The 14,379-nt window shown below is 48.7% G+C and overlaps 1 protein-coding gene across 5 annotated transcripts in view; it reads left to right on the forward strand.

Moving 5' to 3' along the window:
• Nucleotides 1-13,683, forward strand: part of EDA (ectodysplasin A) — a 365,424-nt gene extending 351,741 nt beyond the window's left edge. For 2 of the 5 annotated variants that reach the window (XM_060408156.1, XM_027963661.3), the window contains 5 exons: nt 1,994-2,173; nt 4,042-4,076; nt 4,943-4,994; nt 7,807-7,931; nt 9,802-13,683. In XM_060408156.1, the coding sequence (XP_060264139.1) occupies nt 1,994-2,173; nt 4,042-4,076; nt 4,943-4,994; nt 7,807-7,931; nt 9,802-10,053 (644 nt within the window). In that variant the 3' untranslated portion in view covers nt 10,054-13,683. Of the gene's footprint in view, nt 1-1,993; nt 2,174-4,041; nt 4,077-4,942; nt 4,995-7,806; nt 7,938-9,801 lie in introns of all 5 variants that reach the window. The other 3 variants (XM_027963660.3, XM_042242401.2, XM_042242402.2) reach the window with 3 other exon arrangements.
• Nucleotides 13,684-14,379: the final 696 nt, after the last annotated feature.

A 14,379-nucleotide genomic window follows, 5' to 3' on the forward strand; every position in this document is an offset into this window, starting at 1 on the left:
GGAACCTCAGTCTTGCCAAGAAACAGAAATCATCGAAGCCAAGCTCCTTATTCACTGATGGAGAAACTAAGGCTCAGGGAGAAGAAGGAATTTGCCCAAAGTATATGTCCATGGCAGAGCTGAGGCTTACAGACTTATCTCCCGACTACAGATTCCCTGTTTTTTCCACTACACTAGGTGGAATTGAAACTTGGGCACTGAATAAGCCTGACTTGGAATCTGCCCAAATCTGAAGGGAGATGGCTTTCCTGTTCAGCATCTTAAAATTGGCTAGATCTCGTAACTGGGCAGATTCAATCTTTTGCTGCTAAGTGCAGGGAAAATGCTAAAACTCCTGCCTCTTCCTGGGAGAAAAGCTCTCTGTACTTTCCTTACTTTCCTCCCTGGGGAAGGGGCCCCACAATGACCTTGTTGTTTCATTGTAAATGCAGATGTGGTTAGACATGGACAACTGACCTCTTGAGTGGCGTTGCCATGGGGATTGGGTTTCTTGAGTGTGGCATTCTCCTTAAAAGAGAACCTGATGAATCAGAACAGGATTCTCTAGTCTGCGAGTCCAGGAAGCCAGAAGGCAGTGTCAGGAAAGAGGCATTTAAGTGAGACTTGACGGGGCTATATTTTTAAAGGAAGAAATATCACAAGTGAAGACACCACGATGGAGGCTGGGGAAAGGCTCCCATTCCTGGGACTTCCACAAGACTGTGAAAAGACAGGGAAGTGAGGAAGCAGCCGCCCTCCTGTGACCACCTGCAGTTCTTGAATTGGACTGCACAGAGGAGAGGAGGTAAACAGGAAGGACTGGAGCTTTCAGTTCAAGGCCACAGTTAGAACCTGGTTAACATAGTTCTGGTGGGAATATGGGAAGGACTGGAATGTGGAATAGAAGGCTGAGACTGCTCTGAAAAGAGAGCAAGGAGGAAATGGGGAGGATCTGGTGGCTTGATTAATAAATACATTCAAGAATAGGGCCTCTGAGGAAAGAAGACTCTGGGAAGCTAGATTATTTAGCCTATAAAAATAGAAGTTGATAGGTGACTTAATGTCCTTGAGCACATTAGGGTTATTGTCTGTATGATGGCAACTATTCTTTTCTACCTATACAAACAATAGTATAAGAGCTTAAACTTCCACAGGAGGAATTTCAGTTCAATATACAGAAGAGCTTCCTAACAGTGAGGGGGTGATAAACATTGGAACATGTTACCAAGGGATTCTGCAGAATTTCCTTTCCCAGAGCTCTTTAAAAGTAGAGTTTAGAGAGGTGAGCTGAGAAAGCAAAACCTGCCTGCTGCTTCCTCCACAGCTCAGCTCCCTCTGGTCTCCACTACCCCTTCTTTCCTTATGTTACTTGAGCCTTCTCTCTCGCTCTTTCTCTCCTCCCTCCCCCAACCACCTCTCATCTTCCCAGACTCCTTCCAATTCTACTTTCCAGCCTCATCCTAGCTCAAGTCCCTGTACATCCTGACTCCTAGAGGAAGCCTTCCTGGAGCTGATAGTCATCCTAAGGTCAAGCTGGCCTCCGAGCTTGCTAGCCTCATCCACATCAAGCCCACCAACCTGGATAGTAAACATGAGAGCCACGCTCTGCAACAGTAGCCCAGTTCTCAATTGTAAAAAGTGGCCCACTTTTTAAGGTCTACCCACTTGGTGATTCTGATCCTTTGGACTTGGCCAAACGGTAACCTCCTTTTTTAAGCTTCCTGACCTCTCCAGCATTTTGTCCCTACAATTAATGCAACATTTCTACTGTCCTGTGACTGTGTCTGTTTCCACACAAGACCAAATTCCTTGAGGGTCATTATTTCTTCAAACCCAGCCTGTAAATGCTGATTCATGAAACAAAGTGTGTGTGTGTGATGTGTGATAACAGTATACACCTCTTTAAGAGCAGGAACTCCCGGAGGGCCAACTTTGTGTCATGAGAAAGCTGTGGAACTCCCGACAGTACACTCAGTCAGTAATTATAAATGTGATACCGAATCTCATCTTTCAGGAAAGAAGGCAGGACCTCCTGGACCCAATGGCCCCCCAGGACCTCCAGGACCTCCAGGACCCCAAGGACCCCCAGGGATTCCAGGGATTCCTGGGATTCCAGGAACAACTGTTATGGGACCACCCGGCCCTCCAGGTCCTCCTGGTCCTCAAGGACCCCCTGGCCTCCAAGGACCTTCTGGTGAGTTCCTCCATCTCTCCACCATCCTAGGTTCCTTAAAAGTTCTCTAATAGAACAGGAGCAGGTGATCCCAAGAGCAGTTTAAAATAACAGTATGTGGTCTCCTTGCTCAGTGGAGAGCTAGGAATTGGACAAGCCAGTAGAACCTGCCCTGCTCTAACTTCTTATTTATGGGGCTTCCCAGGAGGTGCTAGTGGTAAAGAATCTGCCTGCCAATGCAGATGTAAGAGACACTGGTTTGATTCCTGGGTCAGGAAGATTCCCTGGAAGAGGGCATGGCAACCCACTCCAGTATTCTTGCCTGGAGAATCCCATGGATAGAGGAGCCTGGTGGGCTACAGTCCTTAGGGTCGCAAAAAGTCAGACACGACTGATGGTGTGTGGTCTCCTAGCTCAGTGGAGAGCTAGGAATTGAACAAGTCAGTAGGGCCTGCCTTGCTCTAACTTCATATTTATACCAACCTGTCAAGGAAGAGATACCTGTTCTTGACCTGTGGATTTTGTCTCCCGATTTCCAGCATCTAGCCTCACATACTGATGTTTGATTAGAAAAAGGCAAAGGGTAGGAATGGGCTTCCCTAGTGGCTCCCAGGTAAAGAACTCATCTGCCAATGCAGGAGATGCAGGTTCGATCTCTGGCCCAGGAAGATCCCCTAGAGATGGAAATGGTAACCCACTCCAGTATTCTTGCCTGGGAAATCCCATGGACAGAGGAGCCCAGTGGGCTACAGTCCATGGGGTCACAAAGAGTCAGACACGACTTAGTGACTAAACAATAACAACAACATGGAGAGGAAAGTTCGGGGCTGGACAGAATGACAAGCCCTAGAGTAGTCTCATCCCCTGAACTCTGAAGTGCCTTTCCCATAGAGCTAGACCAGTAGTCACTGATAATCAAGGAGTTGGAAACTTATGAGTCACTCAGGCTGTGGAAGAAGCAGACACAGGCACCAAGACCAGTCTGTTGAGGAATCAAGTGCTTACTGTGCTACATCCTTCCCCTACCACGTTGCCCATTTGAATAGCATTTAACCTCTTTGCATCTTTCCCCTTGGGCCCAGAAGGCCATCCCAAAGGCACAGATGCAGATCCAAACCTGCCTAGTCAGAGTTGACAGGGGTCAGACTGCCGGGGCTTAGGTCAGCTGCTGTTTCCTTCTCCTGCTCCCCTCATCTTGGGGCTTTTACAGAAATGGACTCTTCACAGCTGATTTCTCTGGGTCCAAGAATACTGCCACAAGACTCATATTCTTTGACTGGTAGTTCAAACAGAGCTAATCAGTGTCATTGTGGCCCCAAGAAATGCAGTTTGGAATTTTTTTTCATCCCATCTTTCTACAAATATTCATTGCATACTTTCTATGTGCAAGAGATATATTGACTGGTGGAATTTATGTCGTACAGGAGAATGACAATTAAAGAAGCAAGATGTGTACAAATGGCAATGCATTCTACAGAGAAAATTAATAGAAAGAGAACAAAAGGCTAAAGAAGCAAGTACCATTGTCTTGGGGTCCCACGGTGGCAGGAATGCACTCTCCTCTGTCACCACGGGTGCTCAGTGGCACTTGCCTTGGGCCATTGTTGACGAGGGGCCAGTTTCCTGCTGGGTGCTGGGCGCATTGAAGATGCAGGTCAGGGACAAGTCAGAGAAGAAAGGGGTGTCATCTCCCACTCCAGAGCCCCGCACCCTGACTCCCTCCAGCTCTGAGTTGTGGAAAATAAGGCTCAGTTGATGCTTGGCAAAAGGCTCAGACTGAGCCTGGCTTGGCTCAGACAGGGAGCAAAAGCTCAGTGCCATTGGCTGCCTAGATGAAGAGAAGCAAGTAGACAGAGCATGCCCTCTGACTGGCCTGTCCTATTTTGCAGGTGCTGCTGATAAAGCTGGAACTCGAGAAAACCAGGTTGGCTGGGAATTGCTGTCTTGCTGGGAAGAAGGGAAGGCCACCCTTGAGTTTGCTCCCTGCTAAGTTTGCTGAGGCTTTCTTTTGTGAGGAGACCCTGGAGGTTCTGGGGGCTTTTCATTCACAGCCCCCTCCCATGAATAGAAAAACTTTGCCCTAGGGCCTGCTTTTAGCAAGAGAACTGAGCTGTGGCTATTTTTCCCCATTCCCTAGGAGACAGAGGGTCACCACAGCCAAGCCCAATAGTCAGCTGACATGAGCTGGCAGTGAGGTCTATTCACCTGGTCCTGGGCCTCCCCAACTACACCAGACACCTTGTCGGCATTCCAACCACCTGATGTCAGCAGCTTAGAAGTTTAAGAATATGTTCTTGAAAATCAGCCAACCAGTTCCAGGTCAAGCCCAGCCTGGCCTTCTGCCTTCACAGCCTGAAGGGCTCCTCCCTAGTCTCTGAGCTTCCTGATCCATCTCTACTGGCAGTTTCCACTGCCTCGCCTTGTCTCATCACGGCTTCTCTCACTACAGCTGTTTGGCCACAGCAATCAATCTACACAGCTGCACGGTGCTGGATGGCTTGCAGGGTATTTTATATTCGTCACCTCAGTTGATCTTCAGACATCTCTGTAGAGAAGCCAGACAGAGATTCTCAGAATCCCCATTTCACAGGGAAATGAGGCTCAGAGGCATTACATTTGGCAGAGCTATAAAATCATATTACCCTCTAGTAGAAATGTGGCCACTCGCATCCCAAGACAGGGGAGAGGGGTCAGAATTGGGATACAAATGAAGACTAGAAGGTGGCAACTGGTGGCTGAGCAAGCAGCCATTTCTCACAGTGACTACTTTCTCTGTCCTTATCCTCCCAGCCAGCCGTGGTGCATCTACAGGGCCAAGGGTCAGCGATTCAAGTCAAGAATGGTAAGAGTCAAAGTAGGCTCTCTCCCTAAGAAGAGTTTTTTCCTGCCACCACCTTTACCCACAGCCTTCAAATAACCACCCAGCTTAGTTCCTCCCAGACCTCGAAGGTACCCTTGACACTACGGGCCATTCTCTACTCCATTTTGCCCTCTGCTGGCTGTTTCAAGTAATTGCTTGTCCTCAGACTGGTTACTACAAATTGCAGTTAGAAGCACAGATTTAAAAAACAAGAAGCTGAAAGGGACTTGAGACATTGTCTAAACCAAGGATTCTTGGAAAGTGGAGGCTGAATCAGAGTCACCATTGGGAATATGTATAGTTTAATCAACATTTTCACAATACAAATTATAGAAAGTAGAAATACATAAAATCAAATCTTCTTGTGTGATGGGTCTAGGGTCGAGGGGCATTTCTCTCAGGGAAGTGGGGGGCATGTTAGACTCTGTAGGAAGTATGAGATGCTAGTGTCTACAAAAAAAGGGGGTGGATTGAAGGAGGTTAGAAATCCTACATTTAATGTAATCCCTGCATTTCAAAGGTGGGGAAACAAGAGTGCCAGAGAGATTGGACAACACCATAATAAATCTACTGCCTTAAGGTTGTATGGTTCTTTAGAGTTTTGTCTTTGATTTGATTTGATCCTCACAACAAAGGTAGGCATTAGCTCCTTTCTACGAAGACAGAAACTGAAACTCAGAAAGGTTAATTAACTGGCCCAAGATTTCCATTAAGAGTAGGAGCTGGGATTCAAAACCACATCTCTCTGACTCTTTCCACTGTACTATGCTACTTCAGTGATGTGTGTGTATACTCTACTGAGTGATTAGCTTCATTTCTTCCCAAAGAGACATGAACATTCATTAAAGAACAGTGCTTTGAAATAATGTCCAGTCCCCAGGGTATACAAAGCCTAAAATGCATGAACCCCCAGAAGCCTCAGGAAGCAGCAAGCCAGCCAAGATGCCAGATGCTTACAGAGCTTAGAGTAGAAGGGAGGGGCTGTGAGTACAAAAGCAGTAAATGAAGGGTCAGAAACCTGCTGCCTGGGGACAGCAGCTTCTAAGAACCCAGTCAGTCCTAAACTGGCTGTGCTCTGCTTCCTTAGTGACTGGGCTTGGGTACCTCTCGGACTGCCACCTGGATGCCTGACTTCATTGCCTCAGAAACATAAGTAAGAACATAATGGCACCAAAACCCAAACTGTCCTGCTGGGACCAAGTGCCTTGAGACCCAGGACACTGGGTAGGCCATGATCACCATCTATTCAGGGAAGAGTGAGACAGTCAGGAAATAGATTTGTTTGGGTGGCCTCAGTGTTATGCCAGAAGCTACTGATTTTGCTCCCATCATACAACAAGACTAGTTCCGACCCCTCTGGGCCAATCCCCAGTAGTAGTCTATGCTGATCTTTAGTTCCAGCAGAATCAAGAGTGAGGGGTCAAGAGTAGAAGATTTCCTGCAGAATGGTCGTCTGTGAGGGACAGAGCCAGAGCGTCTCCTCTGAACTCTATCCCGTCTGCTTATCACCTCAAGGGAAGATGGGCACCTTTTCCTCACACCTCGGAAAGGCAGACCTCCCGAGACTAGCCAAGGATGGACTTTCAAAACATGTTTTCTTGGATGAAGAATGGATTTTTTAATTTATTTTTAATTGAAGGATAACTGCTTTACAATATTGTTTTGGTCTCTGTCATACATCAGCATGAATCAGCCGTAGGTGTACATATATCCCCTCCTTTTGAACCTCTCTCCTACCTCCCACCCCGTCCCAGCCCTCTAAGTTGTCCCAGAGCCCTGGTTTGAGTTCCCTGAGTCATACAGCAGATTCCCACTGGCTAGATGGCAGTGTATATTCTCTCCATTTATCCCACCCCCTCCGTCCCCCCTGCACACACACCCCCACGTCCACAAATCTGTTCTCTATGTCTGCATCTCTAAGAATGGATGGTTTTGAAGGGGAAAGGCTCCCAAGCCTAAACTCCCTCCTCTTAGGGTGGGAAGGAACATCCCCTTTGCTACAGAATGGAAAGGGAAGCCCTTCTTCCTGCCTCACAGGCCTCTCCACTCGCAATGGGGTATTAATGAGAAATGCTTTGCAGCAGTGCCTCCATGCTCTGACACCCTCTCCATCCATTTGGCTGGTTCTAGGGCTGCATGGCAGCTGATCCCTGACTCTCATAAAGATCCTTCTGCCCTACATGGCCTTATTACTGGAGGTTCCTTGTCTGGCTGCCATGAAGTCTGACTTAACCCTGATCCCTAAAGTTCTCTGAGTAGACAGATCCTTGGGCCAAGTGGTTTACTGGGGGCCCATGGAGACTTTCCAGAAAGAAATGAGTGTGGAGGAACTATTAAAAGGAATCTGTTAAGGACAAGAAGAAATAGGGATTCAGGAGCTATGGCTGGTGAGATGAAATGGAATAATAAGACCTAGCCTGCCCCTCAGTGTCTGGATTTTGCCTGTGCAGGTCTCAGAACAACAAAGAAAATAGGGCAGCATGCCCACCCTCTTCTTACCAACCACCCCCAATTCTAGTTGGAAGGTGTTGGTTAAAGATCCTTCCAGACAGAGAAGTCAGAAAAGGAAAGAGAAAGGACATACAGACCCCAGGGGCCTGAAGTAGGCCTGGCTGCCAGTTTACAAACAGACCGCTTTCTCTGCTTCTGGATGTTCTTCTTAAAGCTTGGCCTCCTGGGCTATCCGGGTTATATCTCAATGGGGGTGGGGGTTGTGTACAGCTTGAAATTTGTTGTTTCTATTGCCCAGATGATTCTGACATGTACTGAGTGACTGCCGTTCTCTCATACTGAGATCTTTCAGGTGGAGTACTCAATGACTGGTCTCGCATCACCATGAACCCCAAGGTGTTTAAACTACACCCCCGCAGCGGGGAGTTGGAGGTACTGGTGGACGGCACCTACTTCATCTATAGTCAGGTAGAAGTGAGTACGGTCTCAGGCCTAACTCTTATATCCAGAATGCAGATCCTTTGCATGCCACAGAGGGGCACTGTGGAGCCAGCCCAGACCAGCCAATGGCTGAAGTCCTGGGTGGGGAGGTTGGAGGGAAGACCCACTCGGGGAGGGAGTTGAAAGGAAGGAGGAGAGACAGAAGGGGCTGTTTGGGGTTTTTTCCTTAGCCAGATACGATTGAAAACTGAAAAGAGGCCCCTCCCACACCCTGCCATCTGATCCCCTCCTGCAGGGCCCCAGGCCCTAGCTTCCCTGCTGAGCTGCTTGGTTCTACTGCCAAAACCGAACTCTGTCTCAGTATATTTTTAAAAGTCAGTTCCAGGGTTGCTGAGAACCCCTCCCTCCCCACACCACTGGCTTTATAATGAAGAGTGCTCTTCCGGACCTTCTCTCCACCTCAGGAAAATTTCTGTCTTTCCTTCCTCTTTCTTCCATTTGTTTCTCTACCTTCTGCTTCTCTGTTATTCTTGCTTCTTTTCTGTCCCAGCACTTTTCTCCCTCTGTTTGTGTCCTTGTCCGGGCCCAGGGCTCACTTCCCAGGTCGGCCAGTGCCCATCCACTTCCACCCTGTTGTGTCTCCAATAGTGTGTCTCCTCAGAGCTAGAGGTGAATGAGCCTTGAGGCTGGGGCTTCTGTGGGGTGAGGGGCAAGCAGACAGATGGACAGAAAGACGACAAAGCCAGCAGAAGGGTCTCCCAGGAGAGTAGTCAGAGAAGGTGGGTCCTCGAGCATTTGCTGAGCCCACCAAACATCCTGACACAGCTTGGGTCCTGACCCAAAGATTTTTCTTAATTCATTTTTTAAAAGTAGAATTTATGTATTTTTTGGCAGTCCTAACACCTGAATGTGCTGCTGCCTTCTAAACGGTCTATGAAGGGAGCAACCTTTCTTAGAGTCATTTAGGGTGACAGATGGGTGTCCCAAAACCCAGAGGTATGATCCCAATGTCCTATGGGACATTTGTCCTAAGTGCCATTTGATGTGGGGTGGGGATCAAAGCTTGGGGTAGGGTGTGATGGATAAGGTAGTGATGAAGAAAAAAATTAATTATCTGGGCCTGCCCTGGGTTAGAATGGGGGGTGGGCTCAGGCCTTGGACCCCATGCAAATTGGGCAAATCCCCTGGATGTCATGCTACTGAACACAGCTTAGCACTTCCTTCTGTTCACCAAGTAAAGTTAGTTTTGCCCGTCCACGTTCTTTATCTCTTATGTGACGGATCTCTCTCCGTCTCTCTGGACCTGTTCTTCTATCAGTAGACGAGAGGACCAAGGGGCACTGGGAGGATCAGTGAGAAATTCAGCAGCAGGGGAGGGGGGCTATAAGCAGAAAGAACTGAAGAACCCACAAATTGCTCCTGCGCCCTCTTAGGGGAATCAATGACTTCTAAGTTTATCTACAAATAGTTCCTAAGGCTAGAAATTGAAAATTGATTCATAGTCATTTGTGTCTGCAACACCGATCGAGCTCCTAGTGTGTGAAGAGAACTGTGCTTCACACTGGGGCCAAAGAGAGCAGCCGGCGGGGTAGGGAGCTAGGGGAGGTAAAGTGATGAATGAGGCCTGGCTCATTCACCTTGCAGAGTCTCCCCGGCCATGTGCTATTGAAAGGAAGGTTTCCAGCTCCCTGAGCCCAATGGAGGGGAGGCAGGACAGTGAATAAGCCTGTCGCCCCACCTGTCCTGTGGTCTGACTAGTGTGTCTTCAGGTGGCACTGCTCCCTTCACGAGGCACAGGGGCAACTCGCATGAGTGGGTCCTGTCTACTGGTCACCAGGGAGGGCCCCACCCTCTCCTTCTGCTCGCCCCCAATCCCTTCTTGTTGCCTCTCCCCCAGGTATACTACATCAACTTCACTGACTTTGCCAGCTATGAGGTGGTGGTGGATGAGAAGCCCTTCCTGCAGTGCACCCGCAGTATTGAGACCGGCAAAACCAACTACAACACTTGTTATACAGCAGGTGTCTGCCTCCTCAAAGCCCGGCAGAAGATCGCCGTGAAGATGGTGCACGCTGACATCTCTATCAACATGAGCAAGCACACCACCTTCTTCGGGGCCATCAGGCTGGGCGAGGCCCCTGCATCCTAGATCCCTCCAACCTCGTTTTGCCCCTGCCCATGCCCCTACCCCAGGTTAGGGAGCTAGGACTCCCAGAACCTCTAAGTGCTGCTGTGGAATGAGGTATGTGGGTGTCACAGCCGCAGAGAAAAATTTCCCAGTGCTATTTATTCCCCAGTAATTCCAAGATGACAAGGCCAACTTGACTCTCCAGATTGACCTGGAGTGAACAGGACAGTTGATGAAGCCCCAGGGTTGGTGTGAAGCAGAACCTTCCTCCTTGGCTCCCCATTGACTGCTTCTAGCATGACTATAACCTCAAGGTCCCTGGTGTCATTCTGTTGCACTAAAGTGAGGGGCTTAGGCAGCAGGCGAGAAGTAGCAACAGTACAGCCCAAACTGTGGGGCAAGCCTTTGACCTCGAAGGGTGCGTGTAGGGTGGGATGGTAACATTGCAGCCTAAGGAGAGGGGCAAGGAGGGAAATGCAGGTGCTTGTTACAGAAACCAGGGGAGAAGCCTACCAGATGGTCTTCCCACTCTCGCTGATCCGTGTGCCAGCAGTTGGCAGGGCTTTGGGGAGAGAAGCTTTGCTTTTCCTTGAAGCATTTGCAGGGCATGGCCATACACCTGCCTGTATAAGAGCCAGAGGCCATGCTTGGGGCCACGTGTCTTTCACTTTGTTTACAGCTGTGCTCCAAGCTCAGAAAACTGCCCAGATCCCTGCACAATTGTCCCTTTCCCAGCCTGGTGAGAACTCCCATTTTTTTCCTCGCCAGAGCCTGAGACTGGTGCCTATCCCGGGACCTGTGTTTGTGTGAGTCTGAGATACTCTTTAGATTACCTGGGCACAAAGGAAGTTATCCATGTATTAAGCAGCAGCAATATTCATCTAGTCGAGTTATGTCTGGGGGCAAAGAGTTGAACTGGATGACCTCCAAAAGTGCCTTCAAATTCTAGTACCTAGGCAGCTACCAAGCTAGCCTACTAAAATTCCCAAACCCTAGACTGACCCTGGGCATCAGCAAGGCAGAGCTTTTTATCAGACCCAGAAAGAGTAAGAGCTGGGGATAGGACAGGGTTTTCTTCACGTGTATTGCAATCCAAGTGGTCATTAGCATAGACCTTGTCTGAAAGGACAACAGCTGATGCCCTACTAATCACATACCACTCCCTTTCTTCTCTCTGGCTCAATAAAACCACAGCACAGAAGAGTCTCCATGAATTCCAGTGCTGCTTCCCTGAATCCAGGCTCAAGAGGAGGCAGTGTCTAGGCAATGGGCAGGCTTGTGCCCGCTAGTCAGGCCCAAAGACACCTTTCCCCCACCCTCAAGCTTCCCATCGAATCATATGATAGGATCATGCAAGGGTCTTATTTCTAACTGTCTGGGCCCAGTCTGGGTGCTGGGTCTGTAGCCCAAACCTGAGAAAGCCAGTCTTGTAGAATCTGCTACTTTCACTCCTGGAATAAATTTCCTTCTGCAGAGAAAGGGAGTAAGGTCCTTCAGGCAGCTGAAATCCACCGAGAACAATTGGTACTCATTTCCCTACTGTGCCTTCGTTTTTTAAGAAACTATGCTGCTTGGCCCTTCAAGGATCAGAGCAAGAGGGAGTGAGCTACTCCACCATTATCTGGTTGCTAATGATAGCCTTCCCACCCCAGATGAAGCAAGCTTGAGGCATGTGTTTGACCCCAGATCCTATAAAGTGCCTTAGACAGTCCTCAGCAGAATCTGATGAGAACCTTTCCTTAACGTTTGTATTTTCCCTATCTCCATTGATAATATTACCAACCCCATCATTTAGATGAGGCTCAGAGGTTGAGTGCTTTGAGCAGGATCTCACCCAATTTAAGTCATACCTGGGGCTTTCAACCAGGTCTGACTGTGAAACTCTTCTGTTCTTCCCCCCAGCATTGTTTTGAATTTGGAATCCAAGAGAGAACCAATCAAACTGGTAATATGGACCCCAAATCCCTGAGGGATCTAGGGAGAAACCCAGAGAGGCTCATTTTTGTTCCTTGATGGTAGCACCTTTTCTCTTGACTGCCAAGGGCTCTGGGACAAAAGAGTAGGCCATTTCTTTGGGAAACTCCCATCAGCCTTAGAGCTTTTGTGTTCAGAAGAAGTGTTTTGGTAGCATGCCCAAGCAGCAGGCCTCCAGTACCCACAGAACAGATGCCCCTTGTGTTCTTTCATCCAATGAAAGAACCAACCAATGAATCAGCCATTGGGCACAGAGCCCCTCCTGTGGACAAGGGCTTCCTCTGGTTGCCCTTCAGGCAAGTTAAAGGAGCTGGTCACTTCCCACAGCTAGAGTGACTCCTTATCTCTTTCTGCCATACCACAGAGACCTCTGTATTACCAGGATCTCTCAGGGATGCAAAGAAAGCCCAAGAGAGGTCTGGATGAGACGAGGGAAGCAAAAGACTTCCTAATTGTGCCACTAAAGGGCATTCTGACACCAACCCTCTTCTCTAGGTATGGAGGGGATTAGAGGGAAAATAGGATTCACACAGGACTCTTATTCATTGTGACTCTTCAGATGCAGTTCTGGAGGGAGAGGGGTGATGAGGGAAGCAAGAGGTAGCTGGGGAGCCCTGTTGCTGCAAAGTTATTGAAGTCATTTACTCTTAAGAGAATATGGAGCTAGATTCACCCCCTTGGAATTACACCAACATGGCTTTAGAAAGCTGAGGCTAGCATGGAGGATGGGATGAGGACATTTGTGAGCAAGCGGATGACAGAGGTTTGAAGGAGAATTGCATGGTGGGGGCTTTGCCAGCTGCTCCGGCTCCAACAGCCAAAGCTGGCACAAAAGGCAGCTGTTGGGGACCCCCTTCATCCATCCTGAGCCAAATTTCTTTTTGATGAGCAATAAAGGGCTAGGAACCCTGAAGGTGAACAAAAAGTTTGAGCCATGTGTGAATATGTGTGTTTTATGTAACTTCTGGTGGATGCAAATAGATTCAGAGAAATTAAGAACTCGAGAGGCCCTTAGAAGTAATCTAGCCCAACCTACCTTCTACCCTACTCATGTGGAAACTGAGGAAACAGAGAGGGAAGGCGACCTTCCTGAGGTGTGGGGGCCCCAACCTCCAGACTCAGCAAGGTGAGGGAGGCACAGTCTGTGTCCCACACAGCCCCCTTCTTTCTGCAACCCGCGGACTCAAGTCTGGAAGTGCTTGGCCCTCTTCTGGAGCCTAGCCAGGCAGGGAATGCATGGCCACAGCCTTTGTCAGACTGCTTCCTTCCCCAGGGCCCTTCCCCAGCTTCTGCCTCAGGATGGAAGCCTCCGGACAGGCCCAACTGCAGGGAGTCCTGGGGCTGCCTCAGGACTCCCCCCTGCCTGAAGTCTTCCCTAGGCCATGTGAGCACAAAAAAAGAACTGGATATTTTCCTTGTAATCCATTTTAGGGCTCTCTCCAAGTGGAGTTGGGATATGTCATTTCTTTAGTCAAAAGCTTCCAGCTGGGAGAGGGGAAGGGCTGCATGGTGAGGGTGGCCTGGAGCAGGCCCAATGCTGCTTTGGGGATCAGCATCCAGTGTGAGATACTGTGTATGTATATAAACTATACATAATGTATATAAACCGGGATGTAAGTTTGTGTAAATTAATGGTTTATTCTTTGCAAATAAAGCTTTTTCCCCTTGTTCTTAAAATCACCTTGAGCACTTCCTACCTGCTAGGTGCCTTTTGGGGGGGTTGGGGCGGCTTGTGGGATCTTAGTTCCCTGAACAGGACTGAACCTGCACCCTCAGCAGGTTCCTGAAAGCCTGGAATCCTAACCACTGGACCACCAGGAAATTCCACTACATGCTTCTTTGACACCACACATGAACTGGGAGAAGAACTGAGGCACCCATTTCAGACGGGGCAGCAGAAGCAAGGTGGTCTGAGTTTCCTGTCAGAACATCCCATATCCTCTCTGTGCCCCAGCCCACATACACCTATCCCCATCACCTGGGTCTTTTCCTGTAACTGCATGTCCAATAGGCTAGGGGTCCTGCAAAAACGAACATTTTCCTGAGATGAAGACACAGCAGGGAGTCACCCTCAGCTTGAGACCCTGACTTCTGCAACATTCTTCAGGCCTGGGCCCCAAACAGCTTGGGTAGATCCAGCCTCCAGCTCCGCATGATGTATCACTCATTTTGCAGAGGAGACCAACATTAAAGAGTTAAAGTAGCTCCCCAAGCTCATTTGAAAGATTACTTAAACTTTCAAACAACTGTTGACAAGATCCTATAGTGTCAACTTTCTTCTTTAAAAATTAGGAATTTCCCTGGCTGTCCAGTGGTTAAGACTCCTCACTTGCAGGGGGCACAGGTTTGATCTCTGGTCAGAGAACTAAGATC

This window comes from Ovis aries, chromosome X (genome assembly GCF_016772045.2).
Source record: "Ovis aries strain OAR_USU_Benz2616 breed Rambouillet chromosome X, ARS-UI_Ramb_v3.0, whole genome shotgun sequence".
Taxonomy (NCBI): Eukaryota; Metazoa; Chordata; class Mammalia; order Artiodactyla; family Bovidae; genus Ovis; species Ovis aries.